We start from the raw sequence: 20,727 nt of genomic DNA on the forward strand, positions 1-20,727 counted from the left end.
TCACCTGTCAAAAATGTTCCTGTGACCGAGAGATAGATACATAAACTTTCAATCTTATCTGATTATCAATGAAGGTTTTGTGTGGGTTTTTTTTTTTAAGGTCTAAATATTGGGTGCATGATAAAAAGAACAGTTCCTTTTTGCAATATGCCAGCTGTCAAGGGTTTCCAGGCAAGATATTATTTCTTATAAATAGATATGGACAATAGATAATGTCTCTATTAATATCACTGAAATGTGGTCCTCTCCTGCAGCTCACCCGAGACGGGACAACAGTGTATTAAGAGGCAGATGCCAGACGAGAGACTTTTTTCTTGTGACAGTTTGAGCTCCCGTGCCGCAATTAACTTTTTCTCCCCCTCCCTCTCTTCCTTCATCTCATGCAATGCGGTTCAGTAAAAGAGGGCCTGTATTTTCCTCTTGCTGATGGAAGTTGATTAGCAGTCAGGTGGAGTGATGCTCAGGGGACAACACAGCGGATTAATTAAATCACTTCTACTGGCTAAGTGGTGACACTTTGATTTATAGCAGAGCTCACTCAACCAGACAGCAGCTTTTCTTGCATGCCGAAGGAGAGAAGGGCCACACTGGCCACTGGTTGGAGGCCAAGGGCTTTGCAAACTTTAAAGACAAGCATCCTAGTCATTACAGCAGAGGCCCCCCGCTGGGCTCTTTTCTCCAGGGCAGGGGGACCTGCAGGCTCAGGAGAGGAGCTGGAAAGAATGGAGCTGCCGAGGCAGGCCAGCAATCTAACAAAAAGCCAGGGGATCTGTTTTAGAACACGAAGAACTCTATCACACCCCTGCAGAAACCAGGTTTGAAATGGCTCAGTGCAGTCTTCTCTAGGTCTGTCTCTACCAGGAGGGTTCGTTAGCATCGCACCTCAGTTTGCCCTAAAGACACAGCCCTACGACAGTTCTGTCAAACTGATTCAGGGGGGCTTGTGACTATTTTCCATCACAGCACGGGGTCTTCTCAGTGAGGAGCCCTCAGACCAAATGCACACAATAGCTGTGCTCCTGGTGGTATGTTTTATGTTGTGAGCTGGATACATCTTGTGGCTAATCTTGTTTTACTCCTTGCTTAGGCTGCTAGGAAGCTCAGAGGTGACCATGCAGCCCAAACCGCAGCCCCTCACACATGCCCCTGTGTATGAATGCCTTATGGACTGCATGCAGAAGTCTCTCCCAACTCTCCCTTTACGCAGAACACGTCTGTTTATCTTAAAGTGTTTGGGGGAAAGCTGCCTCCAATTCCCTTAGGAACAAGGTCATATAGGATAGCTGTCAAAACCCTAGACTTCACACATATTAAGCAGACTCTAGTTCTCTGATAACCTGTATTGGAGAAGGGTGCCTGTTAAGACACAAAGTCCTGGGTCCTACTGCAGACTTTCTGAACCGGAATAGGTCAAGACAGGGCCCAGGAACCTCCTAAGCAATCCTGGAATGTTTGAGAACTATAGTTTTAGAGTGAGACATTCCCCAAACCAAATCTCAGCCCCACCAATTAACAGCAAGTCACCTCAAGCAAGCCCCTTCATCTCTCCAGGTTCCCTTTCCTCAACCATAAAATGGCATTGGTGAGAATTAAATTCGATGTCTGTAGGTAGGCAAACACCTCACGTGGCCGGCTGGAAACTGTAAGATTCAATACGTGGGAGGCGACCCAAGTGGCCATCAACTGATGAATGGATAAGCAAATGTAGTATATAAAGAAATGAAATATTATTCAGTTATAAAAAGAAAGTTCTGAAACCTGCCACAACAGGGATGAATCTTGACGACAATATGCTCAGTGAAAGAAATCAGACACTAAGGAATAAATACTGCATGATTCCACTCACATGAGGTACCTAGAGAAGTCAAAGCCATAGAGACAGAAAGTAGAAAGGTGGTTGCCAAGGCCTGGCGGGGAGGGGAGTGAGTGTTTAATGGGTACAGTTTCAGTTTGGGAAAATGCAAAGAGTTCAGGAGCTGGATGGTGGTGAAAACTGCACAACGATATGAATGTACTTCGTGACACTGAACTGTGCATTGAGAAATGGTTAAAATGGTAAATTCTATATTAGGTATATTTTATCACAATAAAAAAATAAAATAAATGATAGATATTGTTACCCTCCCACCACCAACAAACCAAGTGTATTTTGGACCCCCCCCCCCATTTCCTGCCTTGCTCCCTCGGATCCTCTACAATCAATTTAGAAACAAGGCATCTGGTTGAGGGGTGGGAGGAAGGAGAGCCAATGAGGAATGGGAAAGAAATGACAGTATCCAGCCTCTCACTGCTTTTTCTTTAACCCAGGAGTCCCCAAAGTCTCCAAGATGCCAGAGAACGCTCATCCCAACTGTGAAGGAAGCTGATGCAACATCAAATATTAAAAGGGTAGAGGAACTGGCATAGCTTTCCATATAAATGAATCTACTAACATATATGAAGATTGCTTTTAAAATTCAAATATAATTATTTTTTAAAAGGCATCCTGTGAGCTCTGTCTCTCTCCCAACGCTGACACTTCTGGGCCCCTGTCATGCTCCAGTGAGGCGCCTGTTGGCAGCCATCCCAAAGCACTTTGTAACATGCCCTCCAGATCCTAAGTGAAAACTGATCAAAGAATTGGCACCGGCAAAGACAAGACTGAAATCAGCTCTCAAAGGGGTGGGGCTGAGCTATTGTCCCTCTTTGTGGGAACAGCTGCTTAACGGGGAATTGGAGCGGCGTGATTATAATATGCAGACGGGCCCCTCTGTTAACAGAAGCCGGCTTAAAGTACTCCGGGGGCCTCCACCTTGCGTTTTGGCAAAGGGCTCTGCGAGGATGCTGTGTCAAACCTTTTTGAAAATGTCTCCTTGACACGGAGGGTGAGTGAGGGCGCCGGTGAATCTCATTACAGCCCCACGCCTCCCTCTGCTGTTCCCCTGCTCCCTTTTCTTGGCTGCTGCCGAGGGGGAGCTGCACGGCGGGGGCGGGGGGAGTCATCCTGGCCCCAGTTTTAATCAGGACAGAGGAAATGCGGGAAAGGAGAGGACCTAGGAGCCCAGCTCCTGAGCCCCATGAGGGAGGGTATTTGTCAGTCTGTGGATTTGCAGATTCCCCGGGGCAGGGGGAAGGAAGATGGAGTGAGTTTCACCCAAGTTCTTATAAATAATACGTCACTGGGAAATTCATCTTCATCGTGCTCAGCACCATCCCAAAACTGGGGGCCTCAAGGAGCCCCGTGGACACCCCCGACCTCTGGTTTCGCAGGCCAGGGGAGGGGAGGAAAGCGATCCTTGAGGCGTTAGGCTCTTCCACATTCCTCATCTGACATAATCCTCCCCTTCACCAGAGGAGGAAACTGCACTTCAGGAAGGTTAAACCAATTTTACAGAGGTCTCCTAGGAGAAAGTGGCAAGACTAGGACACACCCCCAGTCTGTTTCACTCTAAGGCCTTTTGTTTGTGGGTTGGTTTTGTTTTTAATTGCACCCACCCTAAAAAAACCAATGCGCTTCTTTTCTAGGGGGAAAAGTTGGCTGCTCCCAAAATCCTGCCTGCCCCAGTTCGGAAGGATTTCACTGCCTCCTCCACCCATTGGCAGCTAAAAGGCCCCCTGGCCTCCGTCTCTGCAGTGACTGAGGAGGAGATGTGGAGGGAGAGGGGGGAAGCCGGGGAACAGTTTTAAAATGAATATATGCATGTGTCTCTCCTGCTAATCACTGGAATGCATTTTCAGGAGAAGTGAGCAGAGGGATTAGCTGCAGGACTCCCATTAATGTTAACTTTATTTCAGTAATGAGGTGCCAAGGCATGGAACAATCACGGTGGCTAATACGGTGTAATCACAGTGATGAGATACGCATGCTGGGAAGGGAGGGAGAGGGGGCGAGAGTCAGGAGGGGGAAGCTGCTTGCTAGTGGGGACGATGACACCAAAGAGGCAACAGGAGCCAAATTCGAGAGGAAAAGGGAAGAGGCAGGTGAACCCTGCTGAGGGCTGAGCTGGCTGAAGGAAGGCGCCGCTGGTAGGCAGGAAATAACAACAGCAACTCCTCAGTGAGGACTTACATTGGCCAGGCCAGGTGAGGAACCCTGCTCATTTCATGGCATCCTCAGGAGGAAACAGAGAACTGGGTATTATCCCCACTGTAGAGATGGGCAAACCGAGTTTTTAAAAAGTTAAGTCATTTGCCAAAGTCACGTGGCCAGTGGCGGAGTCTCAGTTTGAAGTCAGATTTCTCATAATTGCTACACTTTACAGTATGTCCCCTCCGCTATGAAGAGAGGGTGGGAGAAATAACATGCAAACGCCAGAAGCTAGAAGAGTAGCACCAGAAGGAGGAAGAAGTGGCTTTGCACATGGCCAACCCCCCCATGACGCTGATGCATGGCTGTGTTCGTAGGGCTCACCACACCCAACCAGAGCCATCCATCTGGATGTCTTGGTGATGCTGAGAGAGGGGGATGAAGGAAAGGAGGAGAATCGCTCTCATCAGCCAAGTTCCAGGTACCACCTGTAGCCAGGAAAGAAATCCTCAACACACCCACGAACAGAAGCTAGAATGTTCGCTGGCTCTCCAGACCACACAAACCCTTCAGTTCGAGAAATGTCTGCTGGCCAGAAACCATTTACTCTGAACAGAGCCTAGTGTCTCTTCAAGTGTGGTCTGCAGGCTCATCTGGGTGCCCCTGGAAAATGCACCTTATCCCCGGAATAAGCGCTTCCAGGGAGGGGCTCTGTAGCTGCCCTTCCACCAGAGCCCTGGCTTAGGGTTCCCAAAGATTTCTCTGTGCTTTAAAGAGCTTGCAGATGTCCAAGGCACAGCATTTCGATGTCTATAACCAGTAAGACACACTCTGCCGGTCAGTCCTGCCCCAATCCATGATCCCATCACGTCACAGGTTGCTTAGAAGCATGCAGTTCATAACATTCAACACAATTACGGAGCACCTACTATGTCCCAAGCTCTATTCTATGCTCTGAGAATATAGAAGGGGAAAAATCTAAGTCCTGTCTTCCTAAAGCTTGCATTCCAGTGAAGAAGACAAACAGGATGCCCTGTCGGAGAGCGTCGTGAAGAAAAACACTTGCAGGACAGCAGTGATTCTCAACCAGGGCGATGCTGCCTCTAAGGGACAGTGGGCAATGTGTGGAGACATTGTTGGTTGTCACAATTGGGTGGGGGGGTCCACTGTCATCTGGTGGGGAAGGGAGATGGATGCTGTTGAACATCTTATAATGCCCATGACAGCCCCCACTGCAAAGAATCGTCTGGCCCCAAATGTCACTAGCGCTGAGGCTGAGGACCCCTAGCGCAGAGAAGACAGAGATGTGCTCTTCAGGATAGGGGTGCGGGAAGGCCCCTGGAGAGGGACATTTGAGCAGAGACCCAGGGGAGTGAAGGATGTCTATGGGCAGAGGGGAGGCGCACACAGGGCACAGCACCTGGTTGGACTAGGGATTTCAGTGTAAGTGCGAGGGAGCCTGGGGGTTCCTGGCAAGATGCTGAGACGCTCTTGCTTACCTTTCCGGAGAGTCCCTCTGCCTATGGGGAGCAAAGGGGCACAGAAGGACCAGCTGGGAGGCTGCTAGCATCATCTAGGCCAGAAACGCAGGGGCTTGAACAAGAGCAGGAGAGGCGGGGTGGCAAGAAGTGGTCTGGTGCAGAACACGCCGTCAAGGTAGAGCCTTTGGGACTTGCTCATGGATTGGATGAGGGTGTGACAGAGGAGTCAAGAGTGATGCTTGGAGCCCACTTTCCACTAGGCCCCTGGTCCAAGTGCATCCCTGGAAAACATGACTCCATGCCCCCCTCCTCCCCTTAATCCAGTGTTTCTCAACTAGGATGACTGTCCCCTCCAGGGAACATTAGGCCGTGTCTGGAGACATTGTGGGCTGTCACCACTGGGAATGAGGGCTGCTACTGGCACCTAGTGGGTAGAGACCACGGATGCTACTCAGCGTCCTACAGTGCACAGCAGAGCCTCCCCACCTCCCACCTCAAAGAATCATCTGGCCCCAAATGTCAACAGTGGTGAGGCTGAGGAATCCCTCCCCATCCCTGCCCCCTGCCACATCCTCTCACACAGGGCCCGGCCCCACCAATTTAGCAGGACTTCATCAGAGCCTGGAGATTCCGAATCAATGCATGTCAGTGGCTAAGGTCCATATTAACTACATCTCACTTGCTTCTGATGGTGACACAGATCAGATGCTGCTGCTGTCGCCGCTGCCACCACATGAAACAAGAGTGTTGGAGAGCAAATTCATTATCCAGCTGTTAAGAGCGACAGCATATACATGTCTCTCTCCGACTGGGGGACCTGGGAGCCAGCCCTGCTGTATGACTAAGTGGCTGCCAGCCTCCTCCTCCCTGTAACCTTGACACGCCAGGGCAGGGCCTCCAACGCACAAGCTAAAAATCCAAAAGGCAACATCGGCGGCAACAAATGGATGGGTTAATTTGTTTCATGCCCCTGTCGCTAGCAGACTTTCATGGTTTAATAACCCAGCTGCTTGGAATCAGATTCGGCAGAAGGAAGAAAATGTGACGTCAATGGAGAGATCCGATTGTATTCAGTTGTGTTTGCTTAAAAACCGGTTTTGGGTCCGCTTGGACCTCTAGCAACAAGCTATCACACTTCCAGGTGGTATCTTTAAGGAAAGCTAATTAGGATTCTTGGCACTTGTAGCACGAATGTTTTACAATCTTCTTCAAAGCAATTTGCCAACATTAGCTAATTAAAACACCCAGCCTTCCATTGAGGGACAATGGGAGGAAAGTAGAATCTTCATTTCTGAGCATCTGCCGGAGGGTAAAAGCTCTGAACTCCTGTTGCTTTCACTTGGTGGAGGTCTTTCTCCGAAGGTGGCCTTTCATGGTTGTTAGCAACCTTCTAGGGACCACTGAAAAGACTCCATCTTTTCTAGCACTTTGTCTCTAAATAAAGGACAACACTAAGAAGGGAGTTTGACCAATTAAGACTGGTTCGCTAAGCCAGAGGTCAGTACACTATAGCCTGCAGGCCGAATCTGGCCCCCGACCTGTGTAAATAAAGTTTTACTGTAACACAGCCAAGCCCATTTGTGTACATAGTGTCTTTGGTCGCACTCAAGCTACGACAGCAAAGTTAAACATTTATAACAGAGCCCGTATAACTTCAAAACTGGAAATACTTACCTTCAGACCCCTTACAGAGAAAGTGTGTTGACTCCTGCACTTCACATCTGCCTTGACCATGATCTTCCACCTGGGAGGGTCAAACTGCCCCTGGCCCTGACCAGGCTTATCTCATGCATCCATCTCCAGGTGTCTATGTCATCAATAGGGCTTCTGAGATTCTGCACTCTAGGCTGAAACAAGAACCAGCACACCCATGTGGGGAGAAAACCTTTGTATAGGACAAGGGGCTCAGCCTAGACATGGGCATGCTGTTGGCAGAAGGGCAGAAAGGGCCCGGGAAAGAGCACAGACGGCCTTCATTTTAAGTCACTTCTTGCCTAAGGCCATTGCATCGCATCAAAATGCAGGGCTGGGTCTGAGCCCCACTTCCTGGCTCCTTGGGCCTGGTAAACTGCATCCCCTCTCACGGATCGTTTCCTCCTGTGTAAAGTGGGAAACATTACCTGCTTTGCAGGGATGCTGTGCTGTGTTTCACTATGTCTTTCGAGACTCCGTTGTCAGTGCTGCCACACAACGCTCCCTCTACTGAGGGCCAGAAGGGAGGACCGACCCCCATTAACCGGTGTTCCCCCTATTCAAACCCCCCCATTCCGGTCCTGGCCCCACAGCTCTCCTCTCAGAGTCTCATTACGGTTATTAGCACAAGACCCCAAATGAAGGCCTCTGAATAAGTGTCCTTGGACAGGAGAAAGGTTATGTAATTTTAAAAAGAAGGAAATTTGAATTTACTCCCCCAGTGTAAAAGTGACAATTAGGAAATGTCAAAACCCAATAGACTCTTTCTCCCTTTTATTTCATTTTCATAAGAATCGCAGGACCTGCCTTCCCCTGCAATTCATCCCCAACAGCCCTCCCTCCCCAGGCCCCACCACCCAATCTGAAAATTCCGTGTTCAGAATTCACTCCCCTGTGTTGCGCACCGCCCACTGGGTGAGGCCTCTAGTTCAAGGAAGAGCACAGGGATGGAGCTCGCCAGGTCCCGGGGTTGCCTAGGATTGTTGGGAGGGGTCAGGGGCCACCAATGAAGTCAATTCCTCTGGTCCCGAGGTGTCCGACAGCAGGACTGATGTGACTTGTCAGCTTGGGGGTGGCAGAGACATTCTAGACACCCCCTTCCATTTTTCCCCCAGCCTCACTGGTACATGCTTATCTGCCTTTGTGTGGAGTAGCTTGAAGGGTCCTTATTCATCCAGAACAAAACTGCTTTACGAAGGTAAAGAAAAACTCTGCTGCTGGAAACACTCCCAGCGTCCCCCTTACAACAAGGCCCCTCTGCCAATCGGCCCCTTGAAGAAGGAACTGGGGAGGCAGAGCTGGGGGTGTCCAGCAGACAGGAGAAGGGCCCTACCTACAGATGCTGCACAGGCCTTTCAGAATCAGAGGACAATGCATGTGTGTCCCACAGACTCACAAACCGCCATGGGCAGGACTGGGGTCCTGCAGTGTAGACCACAGAGGGCTCAAGCAGACCGCTAACTTAGGGCATCTAAACAAGGAAACCACAGACTCCTGCAAGTGGCCAGGCTTTTAGCTTAGTCCAAACCCCTCATTTCACATTTTGGATCCACTCAGCTGCACTGCCCACTAGAAGCTTCTGAAGGTAAAAGGGCTTAACAGCCCATTCACAGCCTGAAAGTCACAGAATCATAGCAATTCAGGGTTGGAAGACGGAAATGAATATTTGCTGAACGCGGCATGTGCAAGAAACTTTACATACATAATCTATTTAAGCCAAAAAGAGCCTGTGAGGAGGGTACTGTCATGCCTGTCTTACAAATAAGAAAACCAAACTCCAGAGCAACTAAGTATTAGGGTAAAATGACGCTACTTGTCAGGGGCAGAATTGGAGTTTAAGCTCAGGTCCTTCTGGCTGAGCCTGGCTCTCCACTCTGGGTTCCACTTCTTCCGTGGGGGTCCCAAGCACAACACCTCTCCCCAACACCCACACCAGCCCTTTGCAAAGCTTCTTGTACACATTTTAGAAACAGCTTTATTGGGACATAATATAAATATAAAATGCACACCTATTTCAAGTGTATCCTTAGTATATTCAGAGTTGTGCAGCCACCCCAACATGTGTTGCACTGGAATTATACAACATGTGGTCTTTGGGGACTGGCTTCTTTCACTCAGCATCATGTTTTCAAGGGCCGTCCATGCTGTAGCTTGTGTCAGGACCTCATTCCTTTCTGGCTGAATCATATTCCATCGTATGGATAGTCCACATTTTTGTTTACCCATTCATCTTCTGACAGGCATTTGGATTATTTCCACTTTTTGGCTGTTGTGAACAACACTGGTATGAATATCTGTGTGTTTTTCTGCACATTTTTTAAAAAATCACATTTTTACTCCTTTTATTAAAGGTTGAAAGTTATAAACACCTGTTCTCTCATTGAACAACACTGCAAATATTTGTTGAAATGACGAGGCATTTACGACAGGAGAAGCAGCTGGATGCGGTGAAAAGAAAGTAGGTCAGGAGTCAGGGCACAGAATTTACTTTTTTCATTCATTCAATAAAGACCTATTAAAATACAGTATAAGGCATTATACTGGATACTAATGATTTCACCTCCTGACCATTCTATCATTCATTAAAAAAAAAGTTTTTGCCCATTCTGTCCTAGAAAACAAAGGTCAGTCATTTATCTTTCCAAGGCCTCACTCTCATCAGCAAAGTAGGGACAATACATACACCTGGGTATACCTGGGAGGGCTGGGAGAAGGTATAATGATACACCTGAGAGTCCTAGACGATCAGGGACTCAACAAATATGATAATGTGACCCATATGACAAGAGAAATGACTTGCATTCATTTTCCTTTCCCCACCTAAGGTAAAATATTGCTTTCTACTCAATGATGAAATGTTTCACACACCGGGAACTGCCTGTAGAATGAGAAACACACAAGCTTCCCTGCCTTATAGAAAACAGATTTGGTTTTCATAAGTGGTTGAATCTTTAAACGCTACCTCCAAAGGTGGAAAAACCTTTTAAAGCAACAAAAGCAGGTCAGAATGAAAACAATTAGTTGGTACCTGACAATCTACCACGGAGAAGGGAAAAAAGGAAAAGACCTTCCACAGAACGTTCAAGTTCCTGGCATTGCACTTTCCCATCTTTGCCAGAAGATGGCGACGTGGTCCCACAAGGTTGCATTAGTGCAACGTTGGCGATGGAATCACAGGGACAAAGGGCACCTGAAGTTGTGCTACTTGGAGACTTGTGCACCTTGTCAATTGCACTGCAGAGGTCTGGGCATCGCTAAGCACATTCCAGGGGAGAAAAAGAGACATGAGGAACAATGATGTGTTTACAAAGGCTACAGGGATCTGACGAAATTTGCAAATGGCTTGAGGTCTAACTCCAGATATCACCAGAATAAAGTTACTGGGGGTGGAGGTAGGGATAAGGGCATTAAAACATTATGCAAGTTAGTATCAAATAATTATCCCTTTATGTTACATCTATTCCAAGGAATATTATCATTCATTAAAAATCAAGTGGTATTAGACATGACACCAAAAGCACAAGCAACCAAAGAAAAACTAGTTAAATTGAACTTCATCAAAATTACAACTTTTATGCTTTAAAGAACACCATCAAGAAAGTGAAATGTCAATGCACAGAATGGGAGAAATGTTTGCAAATCATGAACCTGATAAGGGGCTCATATCCAAAATATATAAAGAACTCGAACAATTCAAGAATAAAAAGACAACCCAATTTTAAAATGGGCAAAGAATTAGGATAGACATCTCTCTAAAGAAGATGTCCATGTGGCCACTAAGTAAATGAAGAGATGTTCAACATCATTAGGCATCAGGGATATGCTAAGTCAAAAGCCACAATGAGATACCACTTCATCATCACTAGGATGGCTGCAATCAAAAGGACAGACAATGACAAGTCTTAGCAAGGACGTGGAGTAACTGGAATCCTCATACACTGCTGGTGGGAATGTGAAATGGTACAATTGCTTTGGAAAACAGTCTGGCAGTTCCTCAAAAGATGAAACATACAGTTACCATATAACCCAGTAATTCCACTTCTAGGTATATGCCTAGAACAGAAAGTATATGTCTGCACAAAACTTATACACAAATGTTCACAGCAACGTTATCCACAATAACCAAAAAGTGGAAACAACCCAAATGCCCATCAACTGATGAATGGATAAGCAAATGTGGTCTATTCATATGATGGTATACTCTTTAGCCATAAAAAGGAATGAAGTACTGAGACATGCTACAACATAAGTGAGCTCTGAAAACATGCTAAGTGAAAGAAGTTAGTAACAAGAGACTACATACTGTATGATTCTATTTATATGAAATATCCATAATAGGTCTATCCGTAGAGACAGAAGGTAAATTAATTGTTGCCACAGGCTGGCAGGGAGGAAGAATGAGGAGTGGACTGCCAATAGGTATGGGGTTTCTTTTGGGGAGATGAAAATGTTCTGGAATTAGTGGTAGTGTCTGCATAACTTTGTGAATAGGAAAAATTACTCAACTGTATACTTAAAAAGGGTGAACTGTATGGTGTATGAATATTTCAACTAAAAAATAAATTTTTAAAAAAGAACAAAGTACTGATACATGCTATAATTGGACAAACCATGAAAACATGGTGCTTTCATGTTTGTGAAAGGAGCCAGTCACAAAAGATCACATATTGTATGATTACATTTATATGAAATGTCCAGAATAGGCAAATCTACAGACAGAAAGTAGATTAGTGGTCATCTAGGGCTGGAAGGACTGGGGGGAAATGGGAAGGCAATAGCTAACGGGTATGGGACTTCCTTCTGGGGTGATGAAAATGTTCTAAAATTGATTGTGGTGATGGCTGCACAATTCTGTGGATATACTAAAATCACTGAATTGTACACTTTAGATGGTGAACTGCATGGTAAGTGAATTGTATTCTCAACAAAGCTGCTACCAAAAATAGAGTTCCAGGGCTGCTGGGTCACACAAAGGGGGAGGGGCAAAGGGTGGCGTGGAACACACCATGCTCTTTGTTACCAAATGAATGATGCCCCCTTGAATTGTGAAATGAAATGTGGGCCTTCACCCACCTCCCTGGATCAATGCATTCTTGGTGGGCAGTGACCTTGGTTCTGTAACTCCACAGCCAGCCTGGCATGCAGGCCACTTTCTCTGCCTTGTGATCACCAAATCAGATGTCAAAGCCCCATTAGAGGGTCATTCATTTGGTTACAAAATGGTAAAATAGGATCACAATTTTCTTTTTTGTTAAATATATTAATATATGTGCATGTATATGAAAAGAGATACACACCAAATAATGGTGATCTACAAATGGAAGGATTATGAAAGCTTTTATTCTCTTCTCTAATTTTCTATAATGCAACATGTCACTTTATAATTCGGAAAAATTAGAAAAATGCATATAGTGTATATGCATCAACTGTGTTGCTGTCTCACAACTGCATGTCGGCATTCTATTTTAAACTGGTTATAATTTAGTTTGCTTTACTAATCAGTACTACATACAAATACATAGAGTTTCCTCAAATCCTTTTTGAAAAGAAACAAGCTATACTAGTGTAGGGCTATGAATGAGGTGGGACTAAATAAATGGTTCCTGGATGTCCAAGCATAAAAGACTTTCTCTGGAAACCCAAAGTGACAGTTTATCCTAAGGCGGACAGTAGCATCGACACCTAAGAATGTTTAGGTACTATGTTCCCAAAACCAGAGGCTCAGGATCAACTCGATTTTAAATTCCAGAAGACTGTCTTCCAGTTCTCTGTACTCCCTAGCACAGAGCTAAGCACACAGTAAATGCCAGGTAAATACGTGCTGAATGAATGACTGGGGCTGGCAATTCCACATCATCACCATTCAAGGGGCAACGAAGTTTAACCCAGGGTTTCTCCACTTCAAAACACAGTGGGGGCTGTGCCTCAATTAGAGGCCCACAGTACTTCTATACACACACTTCGTGACAATCAAAACTGTCTTCACAAAAAAAAAAAAAAAAAACAAAACTGTCTTCACACATTGGCTTATGTCCCCTGGGGGGCAAAATCTCCCTGCAGTTAAACACCACAGGTTTAAAGCAGCACCTTCCAGGTCTTGAAGCTACCAACTAGAATCCTGGAATGCCAGGGCTGGAAGGACCCTCATACGTGCTCCCCTGTACACTTTCACAGATGGGCAAACAGGCCCAGAAAAGAAGAGACACACTGGAGCCAAGATGGCTTCAGCAACGCAGCTCAGTGTTGCTCCCTACCCCGTGCTGTCCTTCGGGTTTGCGTAGAACTCAGCATCATTTCCTTCAAGGATTTTATCAGTCAGTGAGGCTGTCATAACAAAATACCACAGACTGGGGAGCTTAAATGGCAACTTATTCTCTCGCAGTTCTGGAGGCTGGAAGTCCGAGATGAAGGTGTCAGTAGGTTTGTTTCTCCTGAGGCCCTCCTTGGCTTGCAGACGGCTGCCTTCCTGAAGCCCTGGTGTCTCTCCCTCTTCTTAGAAGGGCACAGTACTATTAGATTAGAAGCCACCCTCACAGCTTCACTTTAACTTAATCACCTCTTCAAAGGCCTTTTCTCTAAATAGGTTACATTTTGATGGACTGGGGTTGGGAATTCAGCATACGGATTTTGGAAGGAGAGAATTCAGCCCATTATAAGGACTCTGCTCAGTGGGAAAAAGAATGTTAAGATAGAGCCCTCTCACCTGGGTTGTGCTGAAAGGCTAAGATCCCCTTTCAATGCATTATTCAAAAACCCTTCCTGGCAGGACTAGCAGCGAGGTGAAACATTCTGCTTAAATCAAGGATGATCCAAACCCAAGGTCAAACAGCAAGCTTCAGAGCAAGTAACCCCTCCTCCACCTAGGACCTCCTTCTCACCGCTCAAGAGCCCAGTATGGCACTACATCAGAGGGGCTAAAAGTCCAGGTCCAAGAGCAAAAAAAGATCTGGGTTCCGTCACTATCCTGGTTTAAACCACTAAGACAGTGTTCCCCTACGCGAAGAAATTAATCCAAGTTCGTTTCTTTAGAATGAGGATAAAAAGACCTACTATCACATAAGCGTGGTTGTTAGGATTAAATAAGAGGCCTTTAGCGCCAGAAATGATAGGAAGACAGTCGCTGCTATCACAGTGTTCCTAGGCTGGGCCCGCATGCACCTTCCAGGGCTCTGAAGTTGGCATCTAACAGTATAACCTGGAGCAAAATTTAACCTGAGCATCAGAGCCTTGTTCTTAAAATGAAGATGAGAAAGAATACCAGCCTCAGAAGACAGTGCCGTGTGAAAGTGATGGTGCAAATGTTTTTTGTCTGGGCAGGAATGGTCAAGAGACTATTGTACATTTTGCCTCGGTGAACGGGAGAGGAGGAAGAAGGGGGCAGTCACGGGCACCGAGTTAAGCCTGGTGTCTTCGAGGGCACCAGCAGCAGATCTATTTCCTTCTCCTTGCAATGGATACTCCCCTGAGTCCCTGTGCACAACATCGACGGGCCCTGGAAAGAGTCTTGGTTTGTCGTCACTACCAGATGGTCCTTCATTGTCTTAAGGAGAGGGAACCCACTCAGGCACAGGTCCCACAGTCTCCCAACAAGGACTATGCTGAGGACAGAAAACCTAAGGAATTGGTGCCACCAAGTGGCACAGACAGCAACTGCTCTTTGTGCCCCTGGCACCTCCGTCTTCTCTCCTCTCCCCTTCCTCTTCCTCCCATCTCTCTTCCTCCTTCTTTCCTTGAAAGAGTGCCCACGACCATGGTTTAATTCAGTGGCCATCCTTGAAGGTCTGAAAAGGCTGCGGTGAAAAGACAGGGCTTTAAGATCATACTGGACTTGACTCCGTAGTTCCTCCCTGCGCTAAATCAGGTCAATGAGCTTATTTGTGTCAAATAAATGAGCCCGGCTGACGGCTAAGCAGCTGCAAGACTATTTATCTCAGGCCTCCAAGCTGGCACTCAGCAGGCTACAGGCAAAGCTCAGGAGGGGCACGGGTGTCAGGGCCTGAGCTCTCGGAGCACGCCCTGGATTGCTGCCCAGACAAAAACCTCCCGAGAGAAACTGAGTCCAGCATGGGGGGGGGGGGGGGGGGGGGGGGGAACTCTAGGCCTCTGGGACTATGGAGGTGAGCAGAGAAGATTCCAGCTCCAAATAGCAGCCCACAGAGCATCTGGGAACATCTTTAGAAAACGACATCCCTCCTGCCCTCAAAAACCATCACATGCGCCACAAACTTGACAAAGCAGAGTTGGCTTTTGGGGAAACTTGGCTGCTTTGAGCTCAGCTCATCCTTTCCCCAAACTAGACATCCAGAAAGACGGTCCCCATGTGTCCTTCCCAGGCATTTTATATATTTTTTTGTTTTTTTAATTCTGTAGTGATTCACTGAAATGAATGACATACTTCAGAGATCTGGAGTGGGGCTCCCCCCCATCTTTTTCTCTTAGCTCTCTCAGGAAAGTGGGATTCTGCCGTGACAGGCTTTGAGACCTCAGCACATTTCCTGCAGGTCAACTCTGGCTGAAATAGAATGTCTGTAACTTGTTTGTGAAGAACACAAAGACTTGTCTCCCCACTGTGTAAAAATCAGATAGAAAAGGGATGCAGAAATGCAATGACAAACTTGTATGCATTTCCAAAAGGGCTTTCAATCCTACCCTGGCTTTATTTTAGAGGCCAGATTACACAATTAAAATGTGTACTTTTAAAAAAATAAATAAATAAAAATTTAAAAATAAATAAAAATTAAAAAAATAAAATGTGTACTTTTCCCACTCCGTAAATCAATTAGCTATAGTTAGGTTAAGCCAACACAACAAGAACTTTTAAAATATTATGTACAGCAGGATTCTACCTTTATTTATGTACTAACATAAAATACACATTCATGTACAAAAAAAGATAACTTTACATAAAAACTTTAATTAGTGGTTATATTTGGGGGCTGGGGATCTGACTATTGTGGCACAATTTAGTATCTTTGTAATTTTCTATATTTTAAAATGTAACTCCCTACATTTTCAGGTTTCTGCCTAGTAATCACGAAAGAAATGAAAGGGAAACCTTTTACTGAGCGATGACTACAGAAGCCCTTAATAGGAATTCCAAGATGCTCTGAGCATCTCAGGTTAAGCATGCCTAAATAATTTAGCACTGTATTAAGGTATAGCTACATAGCACATTCTGGGCTTCCCTGCCAAAAGGCAGCTGTTTTTATGATGGAAAACACAGCAGCTGTCTTCACAGGTGCAGAGCAGCAATACATAATAAGTTGGTCCCAGCAGAGACGAATATGGTCTCTATTGAAAATCTGAGGAGAAAAAGGCAAAAAGTGGTGAGCCCCAGTTGAAATCTTCAAGAGAGAAGGGGAAGCCCTGATTTGAAGAAAACAGGCTCCAGATAACTGGTCTCCACTTACCCAGTGAAAATCAAAGCCAAGGACCAAGTCGCTGGGCTCTGGTCTTGCTTTAACACGTGGCAGGATCTTTGGCACAAAAATCAGAATTTTGGATCTGCAAGATACCTTAGCAATCACCCTCCTCTGACAAATGAGGAAACCAAAGCCAGAAGAGGTTAATTTACTCAAGGTCATTAATGCCTGTGCTCTCATCAGTAAAATTAGGATGCTACTCACAGACTTCATTTTGCTGTTACACTTATAAACACACACACTCCTCCCTCAGTAATAGTGACATGTGACCAACATAGTCTGAAATCTTGAATTTAACTGATAGCCAACACCACTTTTTCTCATTTAGCAAACACTTCTGATTTTGATAACCGGATGTAAGCTGATGAGAGCTTGCCTACTCTATGCTGCATAAAAAAATGTATGAATTTAGAAAGTCCAAAGACCTGAGGAACTACTGACCCTACCAAAAACTTGGAAAGTACCCTCTTAGAAATAAAATGCATTTCTAGCAGTGATATGTTTTGGTTCCTCTGAGCCCACAGACTGTACAGTCCTGAGAAACAATACAGCTGGACCCCTATCCAAACATTTGACTGACTGCAGGGCCCGCTGGTTGTAACTGGCCAGTTGTTTTGTTTATTATAATATTAAAGGCTGTACTTCTATTTTTAAAAAGTCCAGCAGTTCAGCTCTAACAGCAGACATGAATCGAGTTGTACAATTGAAGGTACGTGGCGAGGGGCTGCCGGGACACGTAGTTGGCCACACAAACACAACCGCTGTTGTTCCCCACTCAGGCCCTCGGGGGCCACCTGTTCCTCTTCATGTCTGTGTAAGCTGACTGGACGCTGAATGTTGCAGACATGTGACTGAGCGGAAACGGGGATCCTGGTACCCAAAACTGTCCTCACACCATGACAACACACTATGCAACAAGAGTCCACAAAGGCAAAGGGCCCGGAAGGCAATGCACTGATGCCACAGAGTCAGGAAAAGTGCTGTGTAGGAAAGAACTCTCACAATCCCACCAGATTCTTTTTTCTTTTAATTATTACTACTTACTTATGTGGTACCTTTTTAGAGTAGAATGACCAGTTTTCCGAATGGAATCTGTAGTGACTCATTTCCCCTCGCCCCACCCCCAAAGGCCCTCCTTGCAAAGAGCCACTGTAGGGGGATGGGGAGGGCAGATCTGCGGCCGGGGGGTGGGGGTGGGGGGCTCTCTGTAAACCTGGTCATTCTGCCCACAGGAGGTGTCTGCACCTGGATTGTGACAGCGCGCGAGGGATGCCGCCACAGAGTAACAATGCCATTCCTGGAGGCAGCACGTCCTATGGGATTCCAGGGTAATTTAATCAGCAGCACTTGCGTGCGGCAGAAGACAAGAGCAGCGAAATAATCAAGTCCACTCTCAGCTCCTGGTAGTTTTTCTGTTTAACCGAAGGGGGTAAAATGTGACCCGAGAGAAGGGCCTCTCTGCCTCGCCCGGCACTGCTGATGCGTGGAGCTGGATGACTGTGTCACGGGGGCAGTGGTGGGCTCCACCCACTACACATACCGCCTGCCCTCAGTTGTGATAAGAATGTCTCAGACGTTGCCAACTGTTCCCTGGGGGCAAAACTGCCCCCATTTGCTGCCCTAGATCAACTGGAAAAGCTAGTCAACAAGTGAGCCACTTGATTCTGAGTAATGCAGGGTTGAAAAAAACAAGAAAAGGGGTTTAAGGCCTCCTTCAGTGAGGAACGCTCTGTAAGAAAAAGACCAACAAAAGTAAAACTGGCCAAGGTCAAGAAGAGCAGTTTACCACATGTGAAAGATAAACACCCAATCAAAATATGGGAAGAAATTAAATATCAATTAGAACATAGAGATCCATTAGCAAAAAGAGTTAAAAAATGATACCAAGGGGTTCGTAGGTATATGACAAAAGACACTCCTCGCATACTTTATTTATTTTATTTATTTTTGGCTGTGTCAGGTCTTAGTTGTGGCACATGGGATCTTTTGTTGTGGTGCGCGGGCTCCTCTCTAGTGGTGGCGTGCGGGTTTTCACTTCTCTAGTTGTGGCACATGGGATCTTTCGTTGTGGTGGGCGGGCTTCTCTCTAGTAGTGGCGTGCAGGTTTTCTCTTCTCTAGTTGTGGCGCGCAGGCTCCAGGGCATGTGGGCTCTGTAGTTTGCGGCACGCAGGCTCTTTAGTTGAGGCTTGCGAGCTCAGTAGTTGTGGCGCGCGGGCTTAGTTGCCCCATGGCATGTGGGATCTTAGTTCCCTGACCAGGGATCAAGCCTGCGTCCCCTGCATTGTAAGGCGGATCCTTTACCACTGGACCACCGGGGAAGTCCCACTCCCCACATAGTTTAGGTGGGAGTATAAATTGGTGAAAATCATTCTCAAATAAACATACAAACGTGTATGTGAAAGCATATCATCAGTGCATTATTTGTAGCAGCCAAAAAAGAAAAAAAAAAACAGCAATAAGCTAAATGACCTCAGCAGGGATTAATAACATTACAGTATATCCATGAAACTGACACCAGGTGGTCACTAAAAATTATTAGATAGGCCTATATGTCACATAGAAGGATGTCCATCAGAGGATTGCTTTCAAGAAGAAAAAGTATTATCATATCTGCCTAGAAAGTCATGAGGGAAAGAGAAAAAAAACGGGCTGATCTCTAGGTTGCATGATTTTAGGTCATTATTACTTTCATCTTTGACACATTTCTGAATAACCTGCATTTTAAAAATTATCTTTAGCATGAGTTCTTCTAAAAACAGTAGTAAAAATAATACCTAGAACTCTGTAGTTGCCACCCTTCCACCCAAGGGGCCCACCCATCCTCACCTTGCCAACTATGTGATGTCAGACCCCCACTGGACTGCAGATGTGGACTTCATGCCCAGCACTGGGCCTTTACTCACTCCAACACCTCACAACAGCCCCACAAGGAGCAGATGCAATCCCATATCACAGAGCAGGGCCTGGGACTCAGAAGAGGAAAGACTACCCAAGGCCATGCCTTAATAAGTAGGAGTTACTGACTGCGAGGCCGAATTCTCTCCAGCCTGTGAAGAGTAGACTAAATAACAGTAGAAACTAACACAACAGAGTAAAGCAACTATACTCCAATAAACATTAAAAAAGAAAAAAGAGCAGACTAAATAAGCAACATATCTGTTCATTTACAATCTACCTGCAAATCCCAACGATGGGAACAGCTTGCTCGGAACCTTGCACACAGCTCCCACAGCGCCTTTGCAGCCTCACCAACTGAGGCACCCCCTGGACAGCCTCCAAGTCAGCTCCGGGAGCAGGCCAAAAACTGCAAACCCTGCTCTAAAATCCTATCGCCCGCTTTTCCAAGAGCTGCTGAGCTCGCCCTTGGATGCCAGCCCCAGCGTCGCCAGGTCCAGGGCCACCCCAAGTCCCAGGCCCTGCGGAGACAGTGCCTTTTTCTACAGAATGCTTCTTTCCCTGTTAGAACATACCTTATCTTTATTGCTCCAGCAATGAGCATGGCAATTAAGATTCAGAACTGAGGGAAATGCTTTGAATTACCCAATTACCTTTCACCCCAAACATAACAATTTAAAAATTTTTCTTCTAAACTAAAGGTGTTTTCATTCCTTCTCTGATCTTCTCTTAAAATCCAATGTGTATCACGCACTTTGCTAAGTTCTGGGCATACAAAACTACAACAAGGTCCCTAATTCTGAAAACCTTCAGTCGAAGGAACCAGAAACAAACCAGAGAGGGGAGCAGGGAGGGGTCCAGGCTAGAAGCCTGGAGAGGCCCATGATGTTCCACGTCCTTGGGTGGCTTCGTTACAGAGTCTGCAGTACCGTGACATTCCAAAACAGCGAACGTGCCTCTTAGGAGTATAGAAAAACATATTCCAGGGCTGAATGAAAATGACCTTTGGATTATTGACCCAATTTGGCTACTTATACCACCTCTCCCCTCTGCTGGCCTGGACAACCGAGATCTGTATGCTCTCAGAGGAGTGTTTACAGATGAGTCAGCGTTGGAGCTGGCGAGGGGTGGTGGGAAGGACAGTGGACTCAGCGCTGGAGATGAAGGTCGTGTTTTGGTTCCGTCATGGGACCCAGGGAAGTCACTTCACTCCATTTCCTCATCTACGAG

At 46.2% G+C, this 20,727-nt stretch overlaps 1 protein-coding gene across 11 annotated transcripts in view; it reads right to left on the reverse strand.

Annotated features, from left to right (window-relative positions):
• Positions 1-20,727, reverse strand: part of SPRING1 (SREBF pathway regulator in golgi 1) — a 313,869-nt gene that overhangs the window by 274,981 nt on the left and 18,161 nt on the right. Inside the window, exon 5 of one of the 11 annotated variants that reach the window (XM_027124688.1) lies at positions 7,162-7,334. The exons of 7 other annotated variants lie outside the window; for them this stretch is intronic. In XM_027124688.1, coding sequence (XP_026980489.1) covers positions 7,203-7,334 — 132 coding nt within the window. In that variant the 3' untranslated portion in view covers positions 7,162-7,202. Of the gene's footprint in view, positions 1-7,161; positions 7,335-9,136; positions 9,446-9,477; positions 9,618-18,860; positions 19,217-20,727 lie in introns of those variants that run through there. 3 more of the 11 variants (XM_027124695.1, XM_027124696.1, XM_027124694.1) reach the window with 3 other exon arrangements.

This window comes from Aethalodelphis obliquidens, unplaced genomic scaffold (genome assembly GCF_003676395.1).
Source record: "Aethalodelphis obliquidens isolate GAN/ISIS:26980383/991018 unplaced genomic scaffold, ASM367639v1 scaffold28, whole genome shotgun sequence".
NCBI lineage: Eukaryota > Metazoa > Chordata > Mammalia > Artiodactyla > Delphinidae > Aethalodelphis > Aethalodelphis obliquidens.